Below are 26,446 nucleotides of genomic sequence, written 5' to 3'. Positions count from 1 at the left end.
ATTAGGGAATCTGATAGAGGCATCACGTTGGACTTCCCCTTTTTTTTTTTTTAAATAACTTTAAACATCAAGTTCATTTGTTTGGAATTTTAACTAAATTCTAGGATTTATTACTAACTCATAATTTTTGTTTTGGTACAGAGTTAATATTTTGGGATTATTTTCATTTAGAAAATTTAAATCAAGGGGTATATCATGTTTCTGATTTAGACATGTCATTTCCAACTTATGTAATTTGGAATTGGTTGTGATGTTTGAATACATATTTAAAAAAGAGAAAAACAAAAACTAGTCCTAATATTTTTTAAAAATTTACCTAACAGAAATTTTTTCAGTTTTTTGATGAAAAGATTCATATTTTCTTCTTCAGATTCACTTTGGTTTTTCATATTCCACAGTTTCTCACTTAACTGTAAGGCATTGATTTTGGAGACTTCTGCCAGTTTACTTATATTTTTGATCTGAAATAAGAAAAAAAACAACAAAGACGAAAACACAACAACTAGGCATGTTCTGTGATGTTTAATTGCGTAGCTGGACCAAATAAAACTGTCACTAAAAATGAAATAGAAGTGCAGATAATTAAACAATGGATTCATTTTAAAGGACTCTTTTAAAAGATATTATTTGCTTTCATTATCATGTTTTCTTAATAATGTAAATTTATCTCAAAACATTATTAGTATTCAAAATCATTATTTGAAAACAATATTGACTGACCTAGTACCAATAACTTTTCCTGACTCAAATCTAAAACACAAATTCTATTTTAACGAGATTTTAGTATTCCATAATATCAACAAATTTCACAGAAATTACTTGGGACTGCTTATTTACAGTGGCCATTATGTTTAACAAGTTCAGAGTGTTTTCTTCTATATACTCATAAGTTAAAATAGTTACTCTTCTACACCTTCCTCAAATTCAAAAATATACTTTCTTTGAATGCTAAAAGAAAGCATTCCTACTATTAATAAATGAGTTTGAACTCAGCGCAGGCTACAAAAATAAATTCCACTTTGTACACTCAGTAGAGGGATGATAGGACTAAAAGGTTTAGAACCTAGAAATGCAAATTCTTCAATGTATGATTTGAGAAAGGTCATGGACTTTTTCTTGGGATTCCAACAAATCTGAGAAAAAGAAAAAACAGAAAGCAAAGGACGATATCACCAACAAGTTAAGCTGCGTTGAATAAATTAATTGTGACAGAAGTAGGGCTAATTGGGATCAAACATAATTAGGGGGAAAAAGTCTCCCTTTATTTCCCCACAAAAGAAGCCTGCTTAATTGAGCCATACATATTTTGTGGAAAGGGATTTATTTGTATCATTGGCACATGATGAAACAATACAGAAATATTTACATGATTAAAAATATGCATCTTAAGTGTTTTGAGTTGTTCCTTAATGCTCTAGAACTTTTTAAACTTTAAAAAAGATAGCAGTTGCTAAGATAGTAGATCTTAAAAGTTCTCACAAGGAAAAAATATAACTATGCATAGTGATGTTAACTAAACTTTTTGTGCTTATCATTTAGAAATATATACATATGTCAAGACATTATGTTGTATACCTAAAACTGATACAATGTTATATGTCAATTATATCTCAATATAAAAAAAAAGGATAGCAGTAAGAATGCATAACAGTAAAATGGGAATTCCAGAAATAAATACTCTGGACAGGAAAGCACCAAATTATACAGATGAAATCTGTGGAGATTAGTGGATGCCATATTCAGAAAGAGATTGCTAAATTACTTCACTCTTAAAACATTTCTCTGCAATCCATCCTCTGTCACAATTGACTCCTGAGAATTCTCTCACAATCTCTCCAGCACTCTTCTAATCAAGAGGAAAACAGCACACCATTTTATCAACATGACAACCCCTGCCCGCCACCATTTTCCTGTAATGTGCTGATTAAGCCAGACTCTGCTAATACGTACTTCAGGGGCTATCTTTTAAAAGTATTAGTTTAACACAGGGCTTGTCTAAATGGTGTGAAATTTCTGTTTTTTTGAGAAGGGACACTGTAATAGTTTAAAATTACAGTAAACAGTTAAGGATAGCTTAACTACCAGAACGCAGGACCAGGATTTGCATTTGTTATGTTCACTGCTGTATTTCCATCATCTAGATAAATGCCTGGCACATAGTAGGTACTCAATGCATATTTATTAAAATAATGAAGACTAACATATAGGTGAAAAACTATGTAGCTATACAGAATATGACTATGTAAATAAAACTTTCCAACATTTAGCAGGTACAGGGAAGTTCTCCAGTTTGGCTAATCTGAGGTTCTGGAGCACGCAGAGCAAGGATGCAGGACCAAGCTGGGGTTCAGCCTCACAGAGCAAACTTGCTCTTTGTGTGTGTTCACGTGAGTGTTTCTGTGTGTGCCTACGCACGCATGGAGCATAGGGGTGCTTCTCACCCCTTCCCTGAGCTTGGCCCCTCTCCTCCTCTCAATCTGAGATGTCTTCAGATACATTTCCTTTTTGTTCAGGAGTTGGTTTCTGTTGCTTGCAAACAAGAATGCTGTCTGATATAATAGTTAACTTAAATTGGTAAAAAAAAATCAGCTCTTTAAGAGCTTTTTCTTCATCTAAGACTCTATGTATATTGTCAAAAAGCAGCAAGCTATGGAACACATCATCATCTTGTTCTCAAGACGAATACAATGTATTCACAGAATATCTAAAATTATATTAATCCTTTCAAGATGTATACAATGTATCCACAGATGAAATCTCAGGGGAGATTAGTCCATGCTATATTCAGAAAGAGATTGTTAAATTACTTCACCTTAAACCTAAAATTGTATTCATTTTTTCAATATAATGTATTCACACACAAAAAAAACTGCAGAAAACTAGGTAATTAAAAATTATATTCACTTATCAATATGATCAGAAAAGTAAATGAAATCATTGAAAATTATTAGAGCTTCAATTATCAGGTAATTAAATATTAAAACAACTTTATCATATTTATCAACATAGGAAGGAGTTCAAGGCATAGGGTATATTCCTAGTAAAATATTTTTTAACATTACATTAAATTCTAACATTAAATTTTGTGTATTTGGTAGATTTCAAATATACTCTTGAACTGATGAAAAATTATTCTTTACTTTGAAAGATCTATAGTTTTCAAATCTCCAAGGCTAGGCATCTTCACATTTCTATGTTGTTTGCTATAAAAGAAACACGTCCACACAAGTCTATGTCCTACAAATATATATGTATTTACACACACACACACACACATGCATGGTGGAAAGTTCAGAACTTAATTGTCCCACCTTCGTATACATAAATATTATAGAAATAGGAAATATGTCATTATTCACATTTACTTCTAAATCTACATTTATATCTATATCTATATTTTTATCCTATATTTCCAGGCATAAGATGACCTAATATCTAGAATCTACCCTTTTGCTTAGAAGCTAAATGGCAGTTTATAAAATTTCAAATAGTTTGCTGTTTTTTATTGCTACAGCTTTACAAATAAAGCAAGAGAAGACATTATTTACCTGATTCTTCAACCCTTGAACCTGGTTGCCCAAATTATGAATCATAGGCTCTGCTTCCTGAGCTTTCTGCAGGGCATTCGTCGAGAGGGTTAGGGAGTCACAACAGTTTGGGACACCATGGGATGCAAGCACACATGGCATGTCCCCTCGTTCTCCACACACCTGACAGCAGAAATGACTTACGTTAAAAAGCAATCTTGCTGGCAGGTTTTTTTTCAAATACCATCCAGGCTCACTGAGACAAGGTACTGCTCTATTCATATGCATTCCTTCAGCAGTTGTTCATGTTTAAGTACATAGATGTGACCCACTATGTGTTTCCTAGGTAACTGAATCAGTATCTAAATTATTTGTCATCAGCATTGTGCCAATCAGTGTTCTTTTTATACTTAACAGTTTTTTTGGGGAAATTGTCAGATGTCTAGCATTCCCATGTTAATTTCATTTTCTAAAAATAAAAATTACCTTTTACTTATAAGGAGGCAGGAGGAGTAAATGCCTGTAATCTGTACCATTTTGGAAATAGTAAATAATATAAAGTAATAAAATCAAACCACAATCTTTATTCTTTGATTTTTCTCAAACTTTGTCTTAAGAAATAAAAAATGTATTTATTTATTTATACATTATAGAACTGAGCATATTTGCTACATACATTTATGAAATAAATTAAAAAATAAAAAGAAATAAAATCTAAGACAGGAAAATACAATTGAAGCGGTCTGTATACCACGGAAAAACCCCAGATTGTTTACTACACCATATTTACCTTTTGCTTCAATATTTGGATATCTGGTATCTTAATCTGCTTTAACTTTTCCAGTGACGAGTTTTCTTTTGAGGTTAGTGTATCTAAAATGGTAAGTAACTCATTTCTGGTTTTTTCAGAGTTATTTATGACGGAAGTAGTTTTGTTAGTTTTCTTTTCCGCAGATGAAGATCTCTGATAATACTTCTTGATGTTCTCTGAGGAGTCGACAAGCAGCACCAATTGAGGGAAGACAAATTTTGTGAAAACAAATGAAATTACACATCGGCTGTCAGAATAATCATTCCACAGTTTGACTGCTGTGTTGGTCTCAATGACCAATAGAAAATCCAACGTCCTCTTCCTTCAGTTTGCACTTACTGGGGAAGGATTAGACATAGTGCAGTAAATATAGATACAATCGGACATTGAGATTTAAGTCTGCAGACAGGGTTTGTGTGTTGGGTCACTCTTTATGGTCTGGGTATATCCTTGAGCAAATTGGTTAATCTCTTAGATTGTGTTTGCTTATCTGTAAATTGGTAATAATTTGTGAGGACTAAGTGCGATAATATGAAAATACTCTGTGAAGTGTTCCACAAATGTATTAATTACATATTAATTAGTATTAATTACAAACCCTAATATGATAAGCCAACTCAGTTTACCTAGCCATACAGAGCAGGGGCTGATGAACTTGTTCTGCAAAAGGCCAGAGAATAAATGTTTTAGGTTTGACAGCCAGAGCATCTCTGTCACAACTTGTCAACTCTGCATTGCTGAGTGAAAGCAGCCCCAGACAATACATAAATGAACCTGTGAGGCTGTCTTCTAATGAAACTTCAGCTACATAAACAGGTTGTGGGTAGCACTGCCTGGCGGACGGCTGGCGGACTGCTCACCTCTGACGTCAAGGCTGGCGACAATGGCTCACACGCGAGTGCTTTCTATGTGCCTGTCCTTCCCAATAACTTTCTCCCTTAATCTTCATAAAACACTGGGAGGTGTGCATTCCTATGAGCACCCTCACTTTACAAGTGAGAAAACCAGGCTCTGCTGACCTAAGTTATTTGCCTGAGGTCTCGCTGACGGTAAGAGGGAAAACCAGGATTTGAAGCCAGGTAGTTTGAGTCTGGAACCTGTGTTTTTAAGCACTTGTCCATATTTTCATTAAAATATGGTATATTTTAATGTAAATGATGATACATGAGGGCTTTAAACCATAACTCCGTATTTCAGGAACCAGAGGCCAGGGTCCTGCCCTTTAGTGCCTACATAACCCTAATCCAGGTGCCAACCCACCATAGCTTTTAAACCTTCCGGTTCTTATACTAACATACACTTAATGTATCATGGTTTTCACTTATCATGAAACAAAACAAAACGAAACCATGTTCCTATCGCATGGAATGATTTTCTTCCTTTATTTATCGGGCAAATTTATCTTCAATCTGTGAAGTCCAATTCAGTTGTCACCTACTCCCTGAAGCCTTTCTTACCACACCCAGGAAGGATTCCATTCTTGCTATTCTGTTCCCAAAGCAGCTTGGAGATGCTCTAATGTAGTCTTCTCACTGTTTGGGATTGTCTAGATGCCTGTCTTCCCACAAGAGGGGAATAACTTTAGGGCAAAGGCTTGCTGTGCTCATTTTCCCATTTCTACTGCCCAGCACAGTGTGAGGCATAGAGAAAAGGCTCACGAACTGCTATTGGACTGCAAGTTTGGAGAAGATTAGCACGAGGGCAATTTTCCCTTCCTCCAACCGGCTTGGGTGACCCCTGATGGATTTTCAGTTCTTTCAGTGGGCACCTTCTTCCAGATTAGGAATCAGAGCAAATTCCTTACTCCTGACATAGCATTTACTGAGCATCATCAATAGTTATTTCACTAAATTTAAGTCTTTCTTTATGGTCATAATTGTCATCTATTTTTTTTTCTCTTTTAGGTCATGATCTTGAACATGCACATAGAACAAGGAAGAGCAGACAATGCTTTTGCCTTGAGGTGGGTTTCACTTATACTTCCCTTTACCTCTTAATTAGAAATTAGATGGGTTAGGTACGAATACAAGTTCAGTGGTCTCTCCTGGTAATAACAAGTTGTCCAGTTATAACGGGGATCTCATCAGAGATCAGGAGATGAGCTAATCAAAGTTTTGCTTCAGAGTTCCAATTCTCCTCCTAGTTGATCTGGCTTTGGCACAGCTCCCATTCATTTTTGAGCACTACGCAATATGAATTACAGGCTTCTAGCATGTTACACGCCTCCAAATCTCTACAAAGTTCTTATAAGAAAGTCCTTTTTGCTTCATATTCCTTTGCATTTATGGTTGCTGGACATGGAGTGGCTTGTACTCAGGAAGGCATAGAAACATCTCTCTTATTTCCTTTTTGGCCATGTGAGAATTTCTAAGTTGCTGATTTCACAAGACCCCTTGCGTGATTTGGCACTAGAAGATTACTTTGGTTTTTAGTATTTGTTTAGTATCAGACATTGTTAGCTTTATTCATTATTTTGAGCAAATGCTATCTAGGCTCTGCAATGTTTAAAAAGTTGAAATATTCATGTACAAATAATACCTTCAGTGGGTGTGTTTTCATGTTCTGAAGTGCTCGGGCGCCATGGCAGCAAGCACAGGATGACTCACTGATGGAATGCCTATGGATTTCACCAACCTTTGTCCAGACACAGACAGCTGAAGTATGTTTTCTCACTTACCAATGATGCTTGCATTAAGGGCACTGGAGTGCAAATCAATTTCTTCCTGAAGATTTTCAAGTAAGAGGTCTGCTTCCCTCCTCATTTTTATTATTGTGTCTTTCAGATCCTGAAATTCATACACTGTTTTCAGTTGCTTGCTTAGCTGCACGATTTGTTTCCTACAGGGGAAAATGAGAATAAATGTAGTGAAGCTTGTATTACATTTCATAGATTGGTGGGAAAAAAAGATGTAAAAAGTTGTCCTCATTATTAGGGCAATTACCTCATAATTAGAATGGATTCGCTCCCCCCTCCCCATTTTTCATTTGACAATTTATAATTCTGTTTATGGCTTATCTGTTTCTTGTTAATTCCACTTCCTGGAATATTTCAACACTCACGTAAAATATGATCAGCCTATAAAGTCTCGTAGAATAAAGGTTTTTGAATCTTTCAATTTCAACTATTTATACCCTTCCTGTCTCCCTTTGCTTTAGGTTTTCAAAAACATGTATTCAGACATGGCCCAATCAGTGTAAGAGATCCAATGTACTTTTGGCTTGCAACGCAAAACCCCTCCCCCATCCTAGGGCAAAGGTCAGTTCCTCATTTAGAATAAATCTGCTTCCAGGAAGCTTCCTTTTAGGGCTACTTCTGTACAGAGTCTTCACTTCGAATTTCCACACGTGCTGAGCAGATTTCCTTGCGGCTGAGCGACTCTGGTGTCTTCATCTGCCATCTCCTCCCTGTTTGATGGTGGCACTGTGAGCCCACTTCGGTTTGCCGGGTGCCGCACAGAGTTGTTTCAAGTGAATAATTAGTGTGTCCCTCAAGAGGGGGAAACTGGGTGCAAATCTTGAAGAGCACAGTTGGGGGAAATTACAATACAAACTCATGGGACTATTTATCTTGGCACAAGTGCAAAGCCTTGACGAATGCTTCCTGGCATGTTCTGTTCTCACTCTCGCTTCTAATCTATAGCCCTTTCCTTTAGACTGCAACTGTCAGGACTATAATTCTTTAGGATGATAATAGTAAAACAATAATAGTAAGTACTATTATAATTGGTACTCTGTAAGCACTTACTATGTGCCAGACAGCATGCGAAGTGGCTTGACTTGAGTAATTCTCACAACCTTATGAAATAGAGACGTTATCCATCTATTAGATGGAGAAACTGAAGCTTGGAGAAGTTAAATAAGTTGCCTAAGGCCACGCAGCAGTAAGTGGTGTCGAACCAAGGTGGTTTGACTCCTGAATCTATGCTCATGATGTCCGGGGTTCTCTGTTCCCTTCGCCTCCCCTTAGATTTGTCATTTACCCAGCAAACATTTGTGATGTAACCAGGCCTGGAGAATACAGAAGGCAGCCTCTGGCCCTGGGAAGCCCTCCCTGAGGCAACTGCAGATGAGCCACAAAGAAGTGGGAAGACGGAGAGGGAAACACGAGTCTTAGTGTGAGGAAGTGAGGGACGGCGTCAGAGGAGAGGTGGTGATTGGGCGGCTGGTGAAGCGGCATCAGAGCTCAGTGGGTGGATCAGGAGCAGAGAGACATTTGGCTTCTGGCTCCAGAGGCCCAGTAGCCACAGCTCTCCTCATCCTGTCAGGTCTGGTCCTGCTTCTATCCTCTTCTCTCTGGCTCTGCTCAGGGCTCTTGCAGCCTCTTTGTCTAGAATGTTCACTGTGGATTGGCTCAGTCTGCTTTCTCACTTCTACTTTGCCATTTTCTATAACCACAAACCAGTGGTTCATGGGCCAAAATTCATTCTCAGACATGTTTCGTTGGCATATACGATGCTTTTTAAAAACCCTATTGGATTAGCTGTTTATGTTTTATAGACGTGATGTTTCCATAAAAGTCTGGATGTCTGATCTTTTGAAAAGTGGGGAAATGTGGGAATACAGGGCCCAAATCCTGCGGGGCGACAGTCTCTACCAGGGTATAGGTGGCCTGTTGTCACCTGCCAGCCTGACGTGGCCATGTCACCTCCCTGGGCTCTGCAGCACTGTTTATGGTGCAGATGGTCTTTTCTCTGAACTACCTAGGTGGATTATATCTTCTTCTTTGCGTAACATTTAAGCAATTACCATATAGTTCTGGGATTTTTGTCTGTTGATAATAAAAGTTCTTATATTTATACATGTGTTTTGTATAACATAAAACTCTGCAGCTTCAACTATTCCTTAATCCTGGAAGCTTATGGGGGAAGGGGTGGATATTTGCTATAGAACCACAATTATTTTGGTTTCTTAGAAGATTTTGTGTTCCTGGAAGGGTGGAAACTATATCCAACTCATCTTGGTTTTGCCCAAGATGAGTTTTGCAGTTTGAAAAATTTTTTCTGTAAAGGGCCAGATAGTAAATATTTCAGGCCCCGGGAGCCACAGTGCGTCTGTCACCTGAACCCTGCTGTGGTAGGGAAAGCAGCCACAGCCACAGAGGACATGTACATAAATGGGTGTGACTGTGAGCCAATGAAACTTTATTTACAAAAACGGGTGCTGTCTTGAATTTCACCTGTGGGCTTTGGTTGGCCGATCCCTGACCCGGAGCAACCAACACAATCTCTAGCAATGTTTGATGAACGAAAACAGAATTCAATAACGTATAATAAAAATGATACTGCATTTCGAAAGAATTATCATGCTCGTTTTAAGACTTCACATTAAGATATGGACTTCTAAACAACTGAAGATTTTTAGAAAATTTAGCAAATTTTCTTGAGAGCATGGTTTAAAAATATTTGTATTAGACACTATCTTACTTCCAGTTTCATGTCTTTCAGCTCTGCTGGGTTTGGGTTCCCAATAAACCTCTTAATGACTAGTATTTTGTTATAATCAATGGCATCTGGAAAAATCACATGTAATTCTCACTAGGTAAGAAAGAGACAGACAAACAATCACTAGACTGATTATTAACTAGAAAATTATCATTTCCCTAATATCAACATACATTTCTAAATTGGAGGTGTTTGAAGCGCAGCAGAAGTTAAGATAAATCAGGAACTTGACTATCTATTGCCTGAGCACAAATCTTACCGAACAGAGTCATGATAATCCTTGACTTTTAAGAATTCCCCAGAAGAGAAAACAGGATGTTTCAAAATCCTTTCTATTTCAGACACGTTCTCTCGGAGGCCTTTGAAGTCAGTCTCACAGACAGGCAGGGTCTCTCTTTTATCTTCCATGTCAGCAGCCAGCCTAATTAACCCTTGCACTGCTCTGGAGATGGAAGAAATGGTGTGGTCCCATTGATCAAAGCACAAGTGACACCGCAGACAAGCAGGGAATTCCTGGCCATGACCCCTCGCACAGCGGTCACACCGCTGGCCACCAACACCCTCCCGGCAGATGCACGTGCCCGTGTCCCGGTCACAGGTGGGCTTCTGAGTACCTTCCCTGTTGCAGTCACATGCTAAAAAAGAAGAGAGAAGGAGGAGAGAATGTCAGTCACCAGGTTTTTAGCTTATGACTCGCTCAAGAATAAAGACCTTTCCTCTTTCCAGAGAATCTCCCCAACTCTCATTTCTAAGGTGAATATTTAAAACAGTATAATTTCAGAGATCTGTGCAATGGCCATTAAAACACAGCATTCTTTTCATTCCACTAACAAATCAGTTCATAGTTTCTATATGGAAAATATTAGGTGTCTTTTTACTGTGAATACGAGTGTTCACGTGTGGATTCTTTACATATTTCATTGAGGACCATGAATCTAATGGTGGATGGCCCACTGGTGACCATGCTACTGCCCCCATGGGTGACTCAGGCATATCACAGACTTTCTAAGAATTCCCATGACCTCACTATTTCTCAGTAAAACCCAGCCTGAATGTGCTAACCCATGCCGTCTTCCGTTATAAGAGAACTATTCCATTCTTAAAATGAGTTGAAAACTTATGTCCACACAAAAACCTGCACATGAATATTTATAGCACCTTTACTGATAACTGCCAAAACTTGAAAATAATCAAGATATCCTTCAGTAGGTGAATGGATAAACTGTGATACAACTCGACAATAAAAATATTATTCAGTGTTAAAAAAAAATGAGCTTCAAGCCATGAAAAGACATGGAAGAACCTTAAATGCTCATTATTAAGTGAAATAAGCCCATTTGAAAAGCCTACATACTATATGATTCCCACTATAGGACATTCTGGAAAAGGCAAAACTATGGAGACAATAAAAAGATCTGTGGTTGTGGGGGTGGGGGTGGGTAGACTAGGCAGAGCCTGGAGGACTTTCGGGGCAGTGGAAATATTCTGTATGACACCATAATGATGGATACGTGTCATTAGACATTTGTCCAAACCCACAGAATAGACAATACCAACAGTGAACCATAATGTAAATTATGGACATTGGTGATTACAATATGTCAATGTAGGTTTATCACTCGTATTAGACGTTCCACTCTCTTGGGGATATTGATAATGAGGGTGGTTATGTACGTGTGGGGGTGGGGGTATATGGGAAATCTCTGTATCTTCCTCTCAATTTTGCTGTGAACCTAAAACTACTCTAAAACAAAGAAAGTCCTTTTAAAAAGGGAGAAAATTAAATTCATTCTGTCTTGATTAAAAAACAACAACTATGCTACATGCACTTCAATTAAATAGGTTTTTGTTTAAGCCTAAGGGTGGAGGCTGGGTGAGCTATTGAAGTTACTTCGGTTTCCAAAAGGTCAGGGAATCACTAGCCTATGTCATTGGACTAACTGCAGGGAACAAGTGATTTAAAGATGCGTTTGACAGCTTGGATAAAAATAATGCCACTAGGCTCCTCAACCAGATATCATCTATCTGCCTTGGTCCAGGAACCCCTGGAGGTGGCACTGTGTCACTTCACCAGTGGGGGCCAAGGCTCCCCCTTATTAACAGCTCTTCTCCAGGAGTTTTAGTGGGGTCAGTGGCCTGATTGACCGTTTGCAAAGTTTTCTCTATAAAAGACAAAAGCATTTTTATAAAATAAGATTACTGAAACATTAGAGGGACACAGGGAAAGAGGCTAAGACACATTTTCCAAGAGCCAAAATTCATTCCTGCTTTTTAAATGAGCATTTCCATTCAGAAAACAGAGTAAGTCAGAATATACATTTGAATGGAGAAAGAAAATGAAGGCTTTTTGGGGGCCACAAAAGCACATTTATAAAGGAATGGAATGGAGGAAAGAGCATGTATGGCTATGTAGAGGTGACCACAATGATAACCACATCACATCTGATATTCCTTTAATTGATTTCTTTTGGAAGTTGACTTTAAAGAGAGATTCAAAAATCCCTTCTAGAACCAACCTAGATTTTAAGTGTGTGCTGCCCAACATGGTAGCCACTAACCACATGGAGTTATTTCAATTTAAGTAAATTAAATAAGATAAACCATTCTTTCCCTCATTTGCTCAAGCCATACTGCAAATGCTCAGGAGCTACGCGTGACTAGGGGCTCCTGCACTGACAGCTCAGGTGTAAGAACATGTCCATCTCTTCAGGAAGTTCTACAGACTGCGGCAATCTCAATCTTACAACAAGAGCTAAGACATGGCATGAGAGGCACTAGAACGTGAACTCCATGAGGTTTGGGGCCTTCCCTTATTTGTTCTCTCCTAGAGCACTCAGTAGGCACTCTATGGATATTTTAAGATAAATGAATGAGTGAATAAGTGATAGGCTCAGTGTTATGAGAGAGCCACGGTGAGGAAACATCCCCTCTGCTGGCTTCCTGTGCTCCATCTCACAGCCTGTACTTCAACCCAGAGGAGCTGTTGTTGTCAACATGCTTCAAAAAGCAGGACATTGGCTATGAGTGAGGACCTCAGAGGTCTGTTCCGTGTTAATGACTTTGAGGAATGTTAATATAGGCTACACATTTGAATATAGGCTAACATTTAATGTAGCCTAAAGTTTTAACACAGGAGAAAAAATCTTTTTATAGGGCTAAAAGTATTATCTTCAAAACTGGGATTAATTTTGTGAGTTGTCCACCAAATAAAGGAGTTTGAAATTCAGTTGGTTCATAGCATGACTGTGTTGGACCAGGTTGATTGTACACATGGTTTTAGAATCACTAATACTTACCAATACATCGCCCCAGTGGATCACCATAATAATTTTCCTTGCACTCTGTGCAGCGCTTCCCATCATAGCCTAATTTACAGGGACACTGGCCTGTAAGCTGTGAGAACAGTCATGGGTGAGGAATTGACAAGCTTTCTGATCTAAAAAATTAATACATTTTAATACAGAACAGTTTTCCCACCAGTGATTTAGAACATTCAGCTGTGCAAAGTCAGAGGAAGGATGATTCCCACGGCCAGCAACCACCCCTGACCATACCAAGGATCAGGAGTTAATGTGTTGTTTTTGCTTAGGGCTCTTGAATATACCGCCTGCTTCCATATCTGTGTGGTTTCTATAGGTATAAACATCTTTTACTTCACTGGGTCTTACGGTGCGTTCATGCCTGTGCATGGACCTATCATCGAACATATTATTTCTTTATAAATTACTTTCCTTTTATCTCTCCTTTGCATTTACACACTACATTGATATTGTTTGAAAGATGTGTGCAGGTAGACTATAATGCCTATGCATTTCATTTGAGTATAGTACAGGGTTACAAAATATTTGTAATAAAAATGGGAGGGTGCGTCAGATGACATTGAGAACCACTGCTTGAGCCACACTGAGCTTTGCATGTCAGTGCCCTATCACAGCTCCCAGCACCTCTCAACCACATTGTCATTTCCTGTATAATTGTCTGCATCTCCCCGTCAGAGAGCAAGCTCCTGCAGGGCAGGGAAGGTGCCTGTCTGGTTTATACCTGTGCTTAGCAGTGTCTATCTTATAGTGTTTCATAAACATTTGTTCAAGAAGGAAGTATATATACATTTTTAGTATTATGTCTTTAATTTGATACTAAAATTACTCTGCTTTCTCCAAACACAAACCAGGTGGGAAGAGATGCAGAAGGAAGCCAGGTGGGCTGGGGTTGGGGATGCGGGCTGCTAACCAGGGGTTAGTTATTCGGTTATTGGTCTGAGCTGGTTTAGAGTTGGTCACTTTTGGCACAAGCAGACGGACTAGATGCTAACACTCCCTGCCAGCTATAGAATGTTGTAATGCCATGACTTACTTCTAGAAACTTCTAAGCACTTTATGTTTACCAAGTGTAGTCCATTCTATGGTATAAGAAAAAGAATGGCAGTTTTATGTGGATAACTGTGACTCTAAACACACTTTTATGGACGCACATATCATGTAATCAGGACGACTGAAAAAAAAAACTTTCTCACTATGCTTGCCAAACAAAAGGTATTTGTGCAGGAGGAGCATTCAGAGTTGAACAAAGCTTTCATCTGGTCTTCTTAGTAATGCATTCTAGCTTTAGATGCAAATGTTAAGCTGGCTGCAGAGAAGAATGAACTTTGAAAGACCCAAGTCCCAAGCAGTCGAGAATCTTCCCAGAGCAGCAAAATTGGTGATGTGGAAATAACTGCACTAATCTATAGTCACAAAATGTGCAATGACTTTCTCCTCTAAACACCCTGGGTCAAGGACTATAGTTGCCCTGCCTGGATCTTTCTGTCTGCCAGCTGCTGTGGCATCGGCTGCTAAAGGCTCACAGCTGTCCCCTTCTCCAAGAAACTGGACTCAGCCACCTTGTCCGGGAGTTCATGTACTCACTGGGGGCTGGGGAGGGGGTGGTGAGCCTATAGCCAACATCTTGGGCACACAGGCCCACCACTTTGCATCCAGGCAGAATCAATCCTGTGCTGTAATTCATGTTCCAGAGCTCCCTGTGGGGTCGAGCTGAAGCCGCACTTCAGTGGAGACCACATCCATGCTTGGGCCTTCCCTGTCCTCTCTGCTCTTCTCCTCTACGCATGCCCTCAATAAATTAGGTGCATCTGAATCCCTGTCTCAGCTTCTGCTTGTGGGAAATCTGATGGAGGATGGAGGGCTCTACTGAGGTTTCTCACAGTTTGCCAAGATCAGCTTCCTCTCTTAAGTTCTATTCAGGCTTCAGGATTTTCATATATATGTGAAAATATACACACACGCACGCACACACACATACATATATGAGATGTGATCAAACAATATGGTGAATGTTTAAATTTAAAAAAATCTTACAGTAAAAGACACATTGCCATTAATCCCCCTCAAAATACTCCCCCTTGCTTCCAACACATTTATCCCACCATTCTTGCCACTTTCTGAAGCAGTTCTGGAAGTTCTCTTTCATGAGTGTCTTTAGTTGCGCTTTCATGGCTGCCTCAATGTTCTAAATCATTTTGACTTTGGGGAAGAACCAGAAGTCACATGGTGCCAGATCTGGTGAATAAGGTGGATGAGGACACACCATATGTTTTTATTTGACAGAAATTGCCGTATCAGAAGCAATGTGTGACACGGAGTGTTGTCATGATGGAGGATGACTTACAGCACACTTTAAAACACACCTTCTCTCAACCGTAGCTCACACTTGACTGACTGCACCGAACAAGTTGAAACTTGTCACACACTGTTACTAAGGTTTGATGAGCCACCTCCGGTGTTGAAGATCCTGCCTTTCTGTTGGATGGCACTTGGCAGCAGCATTCACCATATTTGGTGATCACAACAGAAAGGCTCTGTGTCACACATCGCTCAGAGAGTGAGTGACAAATGGATAAGTTGGATGGATGCATTTAATACAGCATCAAGTGATAATCTTTGGAGTTTACAAAGTTTAGAAATATTTAGGATATGGATTTTAAGTGAGGAACAACTTGGCTCTTATAAATTTGAGTTTTATAACTATTACTATTAATTATAACAACATCCCCTCGTGACTTAGGACTTCCTTATTTTCTTTCTTTCTTTACTTTGCATCGGTTCCCAAGTTTTAGCTTTTTCTTCTGAATTAAATCTGTTGGATATGATTTTCTTTCTTTGTAATTTGTATGTTGGTTTATGGGCACAGTTCTATTTAAAGCTCCTCAGCAGAAAATATGAATTGTATGGATATGGGAATCACGATAGTTTAAATTTCCCATTCAAGAGTTTGTTTTTATTTTCCACTTCATTTCTATCCTAATATGGTAGAGGCTCCCCACAATATTACATCGTCCTCTGGGTGCAGGCGTTAGCTTACCTTTGGTTAAGGTTGCCAGGGAAAATACAAATCACCCAGTTCTAAATGAATTTCAGAGAAACAATAAATAATTTTTTAGTATAAGTATGTTTCATTTGAGGGTAATATTTGGGACATATTTACATGATATTCAAATTTAACTGGGTGTCCTGTTTCTTTTCTTTTTTATAGTGAAATACATTTAACATAGACTTTACCATCTTCACCATTTTTAAGTCTACAATTCAGTAGTGCTAAGAACACTCATATTGTTGTGCAACCAATCTCCCGAACTCTTTTTTAGTGTAAACCTAAAACTTTATACCCATTAAACACCATCTCTCCCTTTTCCTACCCTCCACCCAGAACTTGGCAACCACCGTTCTATGTTCTGTTTGTATGGATTTGATTATTCTAGGTACTTCATATAAGTGGAATCATACAAAATTTGTCCTTTTCTGTCTGGCTTATTTCATTTAGCATCATGTTTTCAAGGTTCATCCATGTTGTAGTATGTTCAGAATGTCCTTCCTTTCTAAGGCTGAATAATATTCCATTGTATGGACATTTTGTTTATCCATTCATCCATGGATGGACATTGAATTGCTTCCACCTTTTGGCTGTTGTGAGTAATGCTGCTATGACCGTGGGTACACAGATACCTCTTCCAGTCCCTGCTTTCAATCTTTTGGGTATATAGCCCGAAGTAGAGTATGGGGCTTCTTTTTGGGCGTTTTGAAAATGTTCTAAAATTGATTGTACTGATGGTTACATGACTCTGAATATGCTAAAAATCATCGAATTTTACGCTTTAAACAGTGAATTGTATGTATGTGAACTATATCTCACTAAAGCTGTTACAAAATTGAAAACAAACAAACAAACACTATTTGGCCTATTCTCGGAGGGCATGAGGTTAGTCCATGAACCGGGCGAAGTGTCTAAAGTGTCTGCAAGGTATGATGGGCAGCTGGCTTGACTGTATAGTTCATTATCCAGAAATTTAATTTTGCCGTCAAACTCAAGAAGATCATTTTATTACAGAAGGATTCAGCCATGCTGCTCTCTAAACATACAAACAATATACAGTTCCCTATATGGGCAAAAATATAGGGTATGACACTGTGACAGAAGGGAAATTATTTATCCAGATTCCTAAGGATTCTGCAGCTCTGAGACCCCAGGCAGCTGTAAACTTCTGTGGTCCTAGAGCCAAGGGTCTCTTCATTTGGGTGTATAATTCTGAGGTTTATTCTGTTTCCCTGTGACCTCCTCCCCTGGCTCTTTATTTTTTTCCTTCTCTTTATCAGCGAACGTAGGACCAATACCAGGAAGGGTGTGAGAAGAAAGGAAGAAAAGTCATTTAAAAAAAAAAGAAAAGAATCCACTACATTAAAATTGCTCAAGAACTTATCAATCTCTGCAGAGATGCATAATGTAATTTAATGAATTTGCATAGGAGAGTCCTAGTGGAGGCCGTTTTTCTAAAGGTTTTGCAACTTGGCATTAAATTTCTTGGCATTTTCCATCGTGTTTGCTCCAGCAGAAAAAAAAGTGTGAGCGCACCCTGCTGGTCCCTTATGATAAACTCAGCAAACCACGGAGACAAGCTCTCTACCAATTTAAATAAAATTTGCGGGAGGTTTTGTATCACTTTTAAAAATCCAGAAGAACTCACTAGTATTTACATTGATCGAATTTTAGAGGTGGCAGAGACAGCTCCAAGCTTTCAAGCGCATCCGGCTGGCGGCCCAGCTGCTATTGACTTACGCTGACAGCCCATGGGGTCAGTGGCACTCAGTCCGAAGTAGTTGGGCTTGCACTGGTCACATTTGGCTCCTTCCACATTCTCCTTACACAGGCACTGGCCAGCCACCGATTCCAAGGCAGGATCAGAGTGGCTCACGCAAATGCCTCCCGATATGGTCCCATCAGGCCACATTCACAAGCTGGGGACACAGATGTACATTATCTTAGTTAATTGCAAATTGTGGGAAATTTGAGATGTAAGCATAGAATCTTACTTATGCTATAACTATTTTGCTTTGCTTAAATCATTAACTATGTTTAAATAATTAGACCAGTGGGCAAGGGCTGCTCAGAAATATCTCCCAGATATCTCCTTCAAAAATGTTGAAAAATTCCATACATTAAAAAAAAAAAAAATACAAAAGATCAATGAAACCTAGAGCTGGTTTTTGAAAAGATAAACAAAATTGACAAATCTTTAACCAGACTTATCAAGAAGAAAAGAGAGAGAGAGAGAAACCAAATTAAAAAAATCAGAAATGAAAGAGAAGTGACAAAGAACATCACAGAAATACAAAAAAAATTATAAGAAAATACTATGAGCAATTATATGCCAAAAAATTAGATCATCTGGAAGAAATGGGTAAATTCCTAGAAGCATACAATCTTTCAAGGCTGAATCAAGAAGAAACAGAAGATCTGAACTGACCAATTACTACTAATGAAATTGAATCAGTAATCAAAAAACTCTCCCAAAACAAAAGTCCTGGACCAGATGGCTTCACAGGTGAATTTTACCAAACATTCAAAGAATTAACACCTATCCTCCTCAAACTATTCCAAAAAATTCAAGGGGAGGTAAGGCTCCCAAGCTCATTCTACAAGGCCATCACTACCCTGATTCTAAAACCAGACAAAGGTATTAAAAACAGAACAACAATAAAAACTATAGACTGACATCTCTGAAGAACACAGACGCAATAATCCTCAACAAAATATTAGCAAACTGAATTTAGCGATACATTAAAAGATCATATACCACAATCAAGTGGGATGTATTCCTGGTATGCAAGTTTGGTTCAATATTTACAAATCATTAACGTAACACACCACATACATAAAAGGGGAAAAAAGCATATGATCATATCAATAGATGCAGAAAAGCATTTGACAAAATCCAGCATCCATTTATGATAAAAACTCTCAGCAAAGTGGAAATAGAGGGAACATATCTCAACATGATAAAGGCCATATATGACAAACCCACAACTATATCGTATTCAATGAGGAAAAACATAGTAGTGAAAGTCCTAGCCACAGCAATCAGACAAGAAAAAGAAATATAAGACATACAAATTGGAAAGGAAGAAATAAAACTGCCATTATTTGCAGATGACATGATACTACTTATAGAGAACCCCAAAGTTCACACCAAAAACTATCAGAACTGATAAATGAATTCAGTAAAGCAGCAATTTACCAAATTGTGTTTTCTTATCAATAATTTTTATTCTGCACCACTCATTTGGCTAAGGCAGATGAATTATTAACATATGATTATTTTTCAGATAGCAGTGTGGAATGGAAGGGACCGTCATGAGCTATACAGCATACCTGCATAACCTTGAAGACAATTACAGATCACATCTGAGCTCCAAGGGCTCTGATAACAGGAATGGGCAAAATGCTGATTGCTCCAGGGCAACTCTGGACATGGGCAAGGGCGGCAGGACTGTCCTGAAGGAGGGTTTCCATAGTAACGATCGATGCACCTGTGAAGGCAATTTCTTTTTACCAAAATGTTACCAAGAAAAGCTCACATATCAGCCAGTGTGAATTTGCTATGCATTAGGACAGTGCGTCTCTGAAAACTCAATATTTTAGAAAATGCTTATTTGCTCTGTACAAGGATTTTTTGCTATTGAAAGTCCCATGGTATAGTCGTTAAATTCAATATAATAGTACTTATTTTACATGTCTTATTTCAGGAACATAAAAAGCAAGGTGCCAGGCAAATGCCTGTTATTGATTCAATCAGACATTGTCTGGCTTATAATGAGATTTTGAAGGACGATGGAATGATGCTACATTCCCCATGGATAGCAACTATTCCACACTTAAATATTGTTGAGTTTCCACTAAGCGGTCCTTTGGAGGGTGTTGTGAGATCAGAACAAAAGCAAATAAAAAATAAAAGTGCATATGAATTCCATACCTTTCACAGTTTCTTCCAGTTGTAAACCCCCCACAATTGAAGCAAGATCCGGTCCCTGGATCACAGAGCTCAGTGAACCCATTACAAAGGCAAGGGCGGCAGTTGGGAAATCCAAAATAGCCCTGCAGGCACCGGTCACAATGGTGGCCAGCTACCGCTTCCTGGCAGGGGCACTGTCCTGTTATTTGGTCACATACAGTACTCTTTGAGCCTTGAGGGTGGCAGTAGCATGCTAGATAAAACAAAGAGAAACACGTTGGGGTAGGGGGCCAGTGGAGTGCTGCTGAAAGAGGTACAGCTCTAATTGTGCTGTCCTTATCATATCATATCATCCCAATGAAGATGAGAAGAGTGAGTCTCGGAATTGCCTACAACAGAGCCTGGCATATAGTAGCAAGTACCAGGCGAATGTTTACTAAATAACAATTCATTAATTCAGTCAATAAACAGTAAGTTGTGAACAACTGGGTTTGATAAATGTTGTTTATACAGAGGAACTAAACAAGTAACATGTTTTTAATGACTTGAACTTTCACATATCTTGGGAGTCAAACTTTAAGACCATAAAAAAATATAAGAATCCCTTTCAAGATGGTCAGATTTTTCTTTTTCCTACACAAGATAGTAAAGGCTCAGTCCTTTCTGGTAAATTGTTCAAATCCTTTGAGTCAATCTTTCCGATACAAAAATGTGATGCCTGTTTCTTTGACAGGGTTCTACACAGAAGAAATGTTTGCTCGTTTGTGTATCTCCCTTTGTGTATCTCAAGCATTTCACAATTGTTTTTGAAAGAAAAGGGGAAAAAAAGTGGTGATGGTCCCATGCTGTTGGATGGACTGTTTGGGAGGTAGACAGTGACCAGGAAGGTGTGCCATCTCTGAACCATAACTAAGAAGAGGTTCCCCTAACGGAGAATTAACGTACCTCGTGGTTTTTCTGCTTCCTAACGCAGGTTTCTGTGGGGACCAGTGTTTTCACTAATGGTTTATATCGTAACAGAGAACTCCATACTCAGAACATGACAGCCGTGAGAACTGAATTACCAACTATGGATGAAGCCGCATGGAAGCCCTTATTAATGGATGGCTTGTAACATGAGTTCCAAGGCTGTTCCTGACCCCAGAATCAGAAAGAGTAACGTCCTGGTGACAGTGTTGTCCCCTTTCTCAACTTCCCAATCTCTTCATTGTTTTAGCCTTTCCAGCCCCCGGGCTTACATGCAGATCGGAAAGCTGGGTTTGCACAGCCAAGTCCCTTCATGGTGTTGCCACATCCCACCCAGACTACCATCTATTTGCTTCAGACTGCAAACTCCCAGAAGCGTGGGCCATGCTTTTATCACCATTCACGCTTCCTACTAGAGCTCTGCATAAAGCCAGTGCCCAGTGAATGGATGAATGAAGTATGGTAGAAAAATGTCAATATATTTTATCTACATAGATAACTGAATAATAGTCAAATGCCCAATCCTTTTAGAATCCCCACATCAATTCTCCTGCCTTCGAAACTCCAAGATTGTGAACAAGAGTGTTTCCCCATCTGTTTTTTTTTTTTGCTACGTACACTGACAACCATGATGCCCCAAACCGTAGCTTCCTGTTGAGCACCTGTCACAGGTGCGTCCGGTCACCTGAGGCTTACACTGGCACTGGCCTCCCAGCCGGCTGCAGCTGGGCCCAGCCGAGCCCTGGGGGTGACACTTGCAGGCTGCAGAGAATGAAAGACAGAAGTTAGAGGTGAAGGAAGTAACCGAGAAGCACCTCATCCTGTTAGTAGCTGTAGTTCACCTCTCTTTTATTTGGTGCCTCTCCAGTCCTTAACTCCCTTACCTGTTAAATGGGGATAATATAGGATCTACCTCATGGGATTATAAGGATTAAGGACATCCTGCCTGTGAAGTACTTAGAACAGTGTTTGGCACGTAGTGAGTGCTCCATAAATATAACTTAATAAGTATAACTTAATAATAAACATTACTTAAATTAATGAAAGTCTTACATTGTTTTAATAATTAATTGCTCCAAAGTTATTATTATTATTATTGATATTATTACTTCAGTTCCTGGAGATCTATGTGGTGCTGGACTGTATTCTTTGTTTTCCTGATTCCGTATCTTTCAGGAGATTGTGGATAAGCTGAAGCCATAACCCCGCAGCATAACCGGAACAGCACTTGCCTGGAACGAGGAAGCCCAGGCTCTCGTTGTAGCTGTAACTCTGTAGCAGTGGTTCTCAACTGGGTATGGGGGAGATTTTGTCCCCCAGGGGACATATGACAAAGTCTGCAGATGTGTTTGGATGTCACAATGCGGCAAAGTACTACTGGTATCGGGTGGGTAGAGGGTAGGGACATTGCTAAACATGCCATAATGCACAGTACAGACCCACCCCATCCCTACAACAAAGTATAATCCCGCCCCAAATCTCAAGTGCTAAGGGTGAGACACTCTGCTCTACAACTTAGTGAAATGGGCGAGTTACCTAATGTTTTGGACCCTACGGTAACAGTCTCCTTTATTAAATGAAGGTTTGGGGATGAAAGAAGTTGTTTAGAGCTCATTTCAGCCCTAAAATTCCAGGATTCCAATAACTATTTTAGGACCACTGCTCCAGCAATCTAGCATCTTAATGCTACTGCACGAGTCCTCTTTCATCTGCCCATTGTGGCTCTTACACAACAGACTGTTCTGTGTATCTAATCATTGGGCAAGTGGTACTTACATTGGTTGACTGGAGTAGATGCTAAAACAAATGAAATCAATTCGCTCACATTCCAGAAAAGCATTTGTACCGATAGCAGTGCTGCAGCAGAGCCCACAAAACAGATACTCACCCACTGCCCCATTGTGGAGCCTGGCAGACATGCTGGCGATGAGGCTTTCACACACAGCAGGGAGCACCCGAGGCCCCGATTCTGAGGCAACTTCAGCACAGTTGTGCAGCTGATACTCACGTAAATTCCGCTCACTGAGGACATTCTCCAATGAATTGATTTGGGGAATAAGACCAAGCTTTCAAAATAAGAAAAGAAGGCTTATGTTCACAACTGTCTCCTGTTCCAGATTCTAGTCATAAAATATCAGTTCTATGAGAATAATGTTTGAAAAAGAGATTCAGTTCAATTCTTTAAATTGCTTACAACTGAAGACTTTAATATTTTCAACATATTTACAAAGTCATTAATTATTTCCATTTACTGACCTATGGCAAAGAAAATACATAAACCTTTATCTTTTTACTGTCATTATTATATTTTAACCTACTAATAAATTTGTCTTAGGTTTGAAAGATTTTAGGCTACCTGTAATAAGAAATTATGGCTTAGGGCATTCGATAGTATTACTGAGGAACTCTAATTTGACAAACTTCTTCTTTAACAGTTTTGTCTTTTTCAATTACATGTGAACAGTGGTGTTCTGCATTAACTATGTTGCCTCTTGGAGATACACTGAATAGATTAATATCTCAGAGACTCTGAGAAGTCCTGCAAGAAAGATGCTTTTTAAACTCAGTGTTTCCAGACTTATTTAACCCAGTCCTATATTCAAATAATCCTAACATCCCATAAAACCAATATTTCACAGATGCATTTTGGGAGTTGCTGGCTTAGATCATACAGCTATTGTGGGAAAAAATGCATCATTATAAGTTTATTCTCAAAGAGGAATTATCTATAGCTTAACATCTATGTGAAGAAAAGGCATACATTTGTATTTCCTGAGATTTTATCTAAGTTATAACCTAATACTATTTAAAAATTTTATTCATGGCTTGGATGACATAGTAGAGAATGTGTTGGTACAGCAGATTGATGACACCAAGTTGGTCATTTTGCACAACTGGTGGAAAACAACAACATTGAAAATAAGTTTCAATTCAGCAGGTCGTGTTAGGTCAGAGCAATCCTGGTGGCACAGGTAAATCACCCATGGTCTTTTTGCTTTTGTACCGAAACTAGTTTCCATGGTCCTTTACTTTGACCCTCTCCAGTCCTTCTCTATTTGTCCTTTGACACGCCAGCGGGTGGAATCTCAACCCCAGGTGACCATTTCAAAGTGTCTGCACTCCTCAAACCTTTCACCTCACACTCCTTGTACTCTCAGCATGTGCCATTGTCCTCCTCTTATTTCATAGAGAAAATAGATGCCAGTGAGGGACTGGAGCCTCCTTCTCCTGCCCCCCAAACTCCCGTCTTGCAGGGACTGCCACCATCTGTCTGACTCAGGGCTTACGAAGAGGAGGGATCCCAGTGGAAGAGGTGTCCCACTGCCATTCCCTCGGCCTCAGGACACTGTTCTGGGGATTGTGCTTTCTTTTTTCAATCTCTACCTCTGCCATTTAAATGTGCTTGTCCCTCCCATCTGGAAAATCACCTTCTTGATCTCATTTTTCTCCTATCATGGCCCCATTTGACTCCCTGACAGCCAAATCTCTTGAAAAATTTGCTTTGCCATCCCCGCTGCCTCCTCTCCAATTCACTTTTCATGCCAATGCAGTAACTCTCCATCCATACATCCCTAAATGTTGGGTTCCTCAGGGTTCTCTCATTGGCCCCCTTATGACTCCATGCCCAGTTCCTAGGTGACCTTGACAATGCTGTTACTTCAGTTACTATCCATAGATTGCTGACATCGGAAGTTACATCTCCTGCCCACATCTCAAATGTGGGCTCCAGATCTGCAGAGATCTGTAGAGATATGCACAGACAAGCCTATTGGTTGTTGCACAGGCATTGCAAACTGGACACCTGAGATCGGCTTTCCCTTCTGTGCCTGTTGTCAGGAAATAATGCCACCATCTTCCAGGATGCTCAGGGTAGAAAACTGAAGAAGGTAGTCTCTAACTCTTGGCTCTTCATCATCAATACTCCCTACCCACCCCACATGACCCACACATAAAGTCCATCACAAGCCTTGTCAATCTGATCTCTTAAATGTGTCCAGGATGCATTTAGCATTCTTCGTTCCCCTGTCACTTCCCTAATTTGGGCCACCTAGGTCACTACAGTGGCAGCCCAATAGATGTTTCATCTTCCACTCTTGTACTCCTTTCCCCATCAATAGTCTACCTTATAGTCATAGTGATTCTTTAAAAGGCCATTTGTTCAGGTAACCCCCTCTTTAAAACCTTTCACTGGATTCCCATTGCCTCAGGATAAAATCTAAGCTTCATCTCCATTCATTCATTCATTCATTCATTCATTCATTCATTCATTCATTCCTCTCAGTTTAGTGGTTCTCAATATGGGAGGCACCACTCCCTAGGGACGTTTAGGAAATTCCAAGGGGTGGTTTTGATTGTCACCACAATTGGGTGAGGTATGTTATTGGCATTTAGTGGGTGGGGATCAAAAAATGTTAGACGTTCTCGCAAAAAGGAAAATCATCCCATGTCTTCTGCAGGTTTGGAACATTCCCCTGAAAACCCAAGAAGGAGAAATCCCTGTTTGTAGTGATCAGTTGAAAGCCTTTCTCTATGTTGAACATGTTTATGACCCGCCTGCTTCCATATCTGTGTGGTTTCTATAGGTATAAACATCTTTTACTTCACTGGGTCTTACGGTGCGTTCATGCCTGTGCATGGACCTATCATCGAACATATTATTTCTTTATAAATTACTTTCCTTTTATCTCTCCTTTGCATTTACACACTACATTGATATTGTTTGAAAGATGTGTGCAGGTAGACTATAATGCCTATGCATTTCATTTGAGTATAGTACAGGGTTACAAAATATTTGTAATAAAAATGGGAGGGTGCGTCAGATGACATTGAGAACCACTGCTTGAGCCACACTGAGCTTTGCATGTCAGTGCCCTATCACAGCTCCCAGCACCTCTCAACCACATTGTCATTTCCTGTATAATTGTCTGCATCTCCCCGTCAGAGAGCAAGCTCCTGCAGGGCAGGGAAGGTGCCTGTCTGGTTTATACCTGTGCTTAGCAGTGTCTATCTTATAGTGTTTCATAAACATTTGTTCAAGAAGGAAGTATATATACATTTTTAGTATTATGTCTTTAATTTGATACTAAAATTACTCTGCTTTCTCCAAACACAAACCAGGTGGGAAGAGATGCAGAAGGAAGCCAGGTGGGCTGGGGTTGGGGATGCGGGCTGCTAACCAGGGGTTAGTTATTCGGTTATTGGTCTGAGCTGGTTTAGAGTTGGTCACTTTTGGCACAAGCAGACGGACTAGATGCTAACACTCCCTGCCAGCTATAGAATGTTGTAATGCCATGACTTACTTCTAGAAACTTCTAAGCACTTTATGTTTACCAAGTGTAGTCCATTCTATGGTATAAGAAAAAGAATGGCAGTTTTATGTGGATAACTGTGACTCTAAACACACTTTTATGGACGCACATAT

The 26,446-nt window shown here is 39.3% G+C and overlaps 2 protein-coding genes across 2 annotated transcripts in view; both read right to left on the bottom strand.

Moving 5' to 3' along the window:
* Window positions 1-14,722, bottom strand: part of LOC141573043 (laminin subunit beta-4-like) — a 30,117-nt gene extending 15,395 nt beyond the window's left edge. Inside the window, exons 1-7 of the mRNA XM_074339746.1 lie at window positions 14,684-14,722; window positions 13,076-13,172; window positions 10,039-10,414; window positions 7,016-7,176; window positions 4,318-4,514; window positions 3,549-3,710; window positions 317-461 (exon numbers count right to left, since the gene is read on the bottom strand). Of these exons, the coding sequence (XP_074195847.1) occupies window positions 317-461; window positions 3,549-3,710; window positions 4,318-4,514; window positions 7,016-7,176; window positions 10,039-10,414; window positions 13,076-13,172; window positions 14,684-14,722 (1,177 nt within the window). The remainder of the gene's footprint in view (window positions 1-316; window positions 462-3,548; window positions 3,711-4,317; window positions 4,515-7,015; window positions 7,177-10,038; window positions 10,415-13,075; window positions 13,173-14,683) is intronic.
* Window positions 14,723-19,438: 4,716 nt separating this feature from the next.
* The window catches only part of LOC109454569 (laminin subunit beta-4), an 83,050-nt gene continuing 76,042 nt past the window's right edge, over window positions 19,439-26,446 (bottom strand). The window contains exons 20-23 of the mRNA XM_074340576.1: window positions 22,913-23,090; window positions 21,643-21,786; window positions 20,080-20,311; window positions 19,439-19,636 (exon numbers count right to left, since the gene is read on the bottom strand). Coding sequence (XP_074196677.1) covers window positions 19,459-19,636; window positions 20,080-20,311; window positions 21,643-21,786; window positions 22,913-23,090 — 732 coding nt within the window. The 3' untranslated portion in view covers window positions 19,439-19,458. The remainder of the gene's footprint in view (window positions 19,637-20,079; window positions 20,312-21,642; window positions 21,787-22,912; window positions 23,091-26,446) is intronic.

This window comes from Rhinolophus sinicus, linkage group LG09, assembly GCF_036562045.2.
Source record: "Rhinolophus sinicus isolate RSC01 linkage group LG09, ASM3656204v1, whole genome shotgun sequence".
Taxonomy (NCBI): Eukaryota; Metazoa; Chordata; class Mammalia; order Chiroptera; family Rhinolophidae; genus Rhinolophus; species Rhinolophus sinicus.
Note: the sequence above shows the minus strand (reverse complement) of the source record. Positions and strands in the feature narration are given on the sequence as shown.